A 2,269-nucleotide genomic window follows, 5' to 3' on the forward strand; every position below is an offset into this window, starting at 1 on the left:
ACATTTATTTTAACTTACAAAGGTAAATTAGATTCATTCCTTATTTTACTTATATCTCTTGAAATGCTCTAAAACCCTTTCCTTCACTCAATTTTCCAGATTCCACTATTTTAACTAACAAGGGTAAATTAGATTCATTCCATATAATTTTTTTTCTCCATTAGAAGAAAATTTAGGTAGAACTGAATTATTGTATTTAAGGGTATATTATTTTGAGAGGTTCAAGTGAAGAGATTAGTGATGTAGACCACTCAACTAGCCTCTTCTGTCTTTTTAAGTTTTAATTTTTTTTTTTTTATCAATTATTAACACAATTTCAGTGTATTATTAGTATTTTAATTCAAAGGAAAACAACAAAACAAAAGTGTTCAATTGCTTTCGCATCTTTTGTCGATTTGAAGACAACTATGACACTTCTTCTTCTATCTTTGTAATGAAAGATGTGTGCTTTGGAAACTTATCTTTTTGGCTCACTAAAACAAAAGCCTCTTGTTAATGTGAGATCAGGTCAACATCTTTCATTAAACTTTTAAGTAAGTAATCAAAATTAACCAAATGTGAAAGATTTTGCATTAATTGAACGAATCAAAATCATGTCGGCAAATGAAAATTTCCTGTAGGATTAACCAAATGTGAAAGATTTTGCATTAATTGAAATTTCTGGTATATTTGACTTTACAATGTGGAAAAAATTACAAGTAAAAGAGGAACAAAAGGACTATAATAAAGAAAAGCAGAAACAGAGAGTTTTTTTTTTGTTGCAGATCCTCTGATTGTTTCTTTACTGTTTACCTTTGCCCTTCTTTGAAGTGAAAGCTACTTAAGATTATCCTTAAAGAATCAACAATCTCATAAAGTTTTTCACTTTTTTTTTTCTTCTTCTTAATCAATCAATAATTACATTCAACCAAAACAGACAGTCACAAGATTGTCTGTAAACCCTTTGATCCTTTGACGTGTATCTTCGTGTTCTCTCTGATTTGGATCTTGATCGAGTACTCGTCTTCTCTACCGATCTTTTGATCCTCCTCGTTCTTGACGCAGCTCTGGTAGAAGAAGAAGTTGACTATGGTGTCAAGAACCAAGAAGAGTGCGTATAAGTAAGCTATGAAAGTTCCTTCAAGAGCTATTGATGTGATATCTCTGTCTCCGTTGTAATAAGATTTCACGACACGGTACTGAAACAAGGCTTCGATCCCTGCTAAGCCGAGATTGGTAGGCAGAGCAAGAGCCAATGCTGGTGAAGTTCTTTTTCGAATCAGAAGACACGCCTTGAGAATGTTTGTGTATCCTCCTGAGGAAGAAGAAGGTGACGAGACCAAGGCCAAATTGGAGATTACAAAGGCGTTTGCGATGATGATTGAGTATATGATAGCTGAGGATACGGAGAGGAAAGTGTAAAAGTTTCTAGAAGAGAATCCAAAGGCTTCAAGGGTATTGAATGCTAAGAAGAACAGAGCAAAAGCAGAGGCGTTTGCAGAGATAAGGAAGAAGAAGCTACAAATGTAAGTTTTGAGAAGACGAAAGTAATAAACAGAGGAATCATCAGCAGAGTGATTGTTTGATAGAAGTTTGATAACGTAAGCTTTGGAGAAGAGGAAGAAAGTGAGGGAGAAAGGGAGAGTGAATAAAGATGAAGAAAAGGTTTGTGAGAGTTTGAGGCTCAAGATGTTGAAGAAATCAAGAGAAGATGAGAAACCTGCCCCACGAAAGAGCGTGTTAAGCCTCGCGTGGAGGATGGAAGAGGAAGAGGAGAAGAAAGGCTGAGAGAGGAGAAGACCGGCTGAGAAAGGGAGAGCCACAGCGGCTGCGGTGGTGACTCGGTGGTAGTTTTTGAGGAAAGTGTGGATTGATCTTCTCATGAGCTTGCTTGGATCCTCCATTGTCTTCTTCATTCTATATTTTTTTTGCTATTTTCTTTACTTTGAAGAAAAATTCGAAGATGTGTGTGTTTCTTGAATGATCCACCAAATCTTGAAAGGGCTTTCTCAACGAAGGTCCTCTTTTATATGTTTATATAAAAATATATGTAATGATTTTTTCTATATTATATATTTTCTTTTTTTTGCTAAAATTTAATTGTGGGTTGGGTGTTAGAGAAGGGAATGGAGATAGGCCAACCGATTTTGCCTGAAGATGAGGAGTTGTTTAGACAAAGTTAATAAACTTGAACCTCTTTTTTTATTTGTAAAGCAAAGTTTTTTTTTTTAATTTTCGCATGGAATATAGGATCTTTCTTGTGTGCGTAGAAGACAATTCAGTATAAAAC

The 2,269-nt window shown here is 34.9% G+C and overlaps 1 protein-coding gene across 1 annotated transcript; it reads right to left on the reverse strand.

Annotated features, from left to right (window-relative positions):
* LOC104726721 lies at positions 623–2,013 on the reverse strand. Its single transcript, XM_010445652.2, has one exon. The coding sequence runs from the start codon at positions 1,893–1,895 to the stop codon at positions 921–923; it is 975 nt and encodes a 324-aa protein (XP_010443954.1). The 5' UTR covers positions 1,896–2,013; the 3' UTR covers positions 623–920.

The sequence above is a fragment of the Camelina sativa genome, chromosome 11 (assembly GCF_000633955.1).
Source record: "Camelina sativa cultivar DH55 chromosome 11, Cs, whole genome shotgun sequence".
Lineage (NCBI taxonomy): Eukaryota > Viridiplantae > Streptophyta > Magnoliopsida > Brassicales > Brassicaceae > Camelina > Camelina sativa.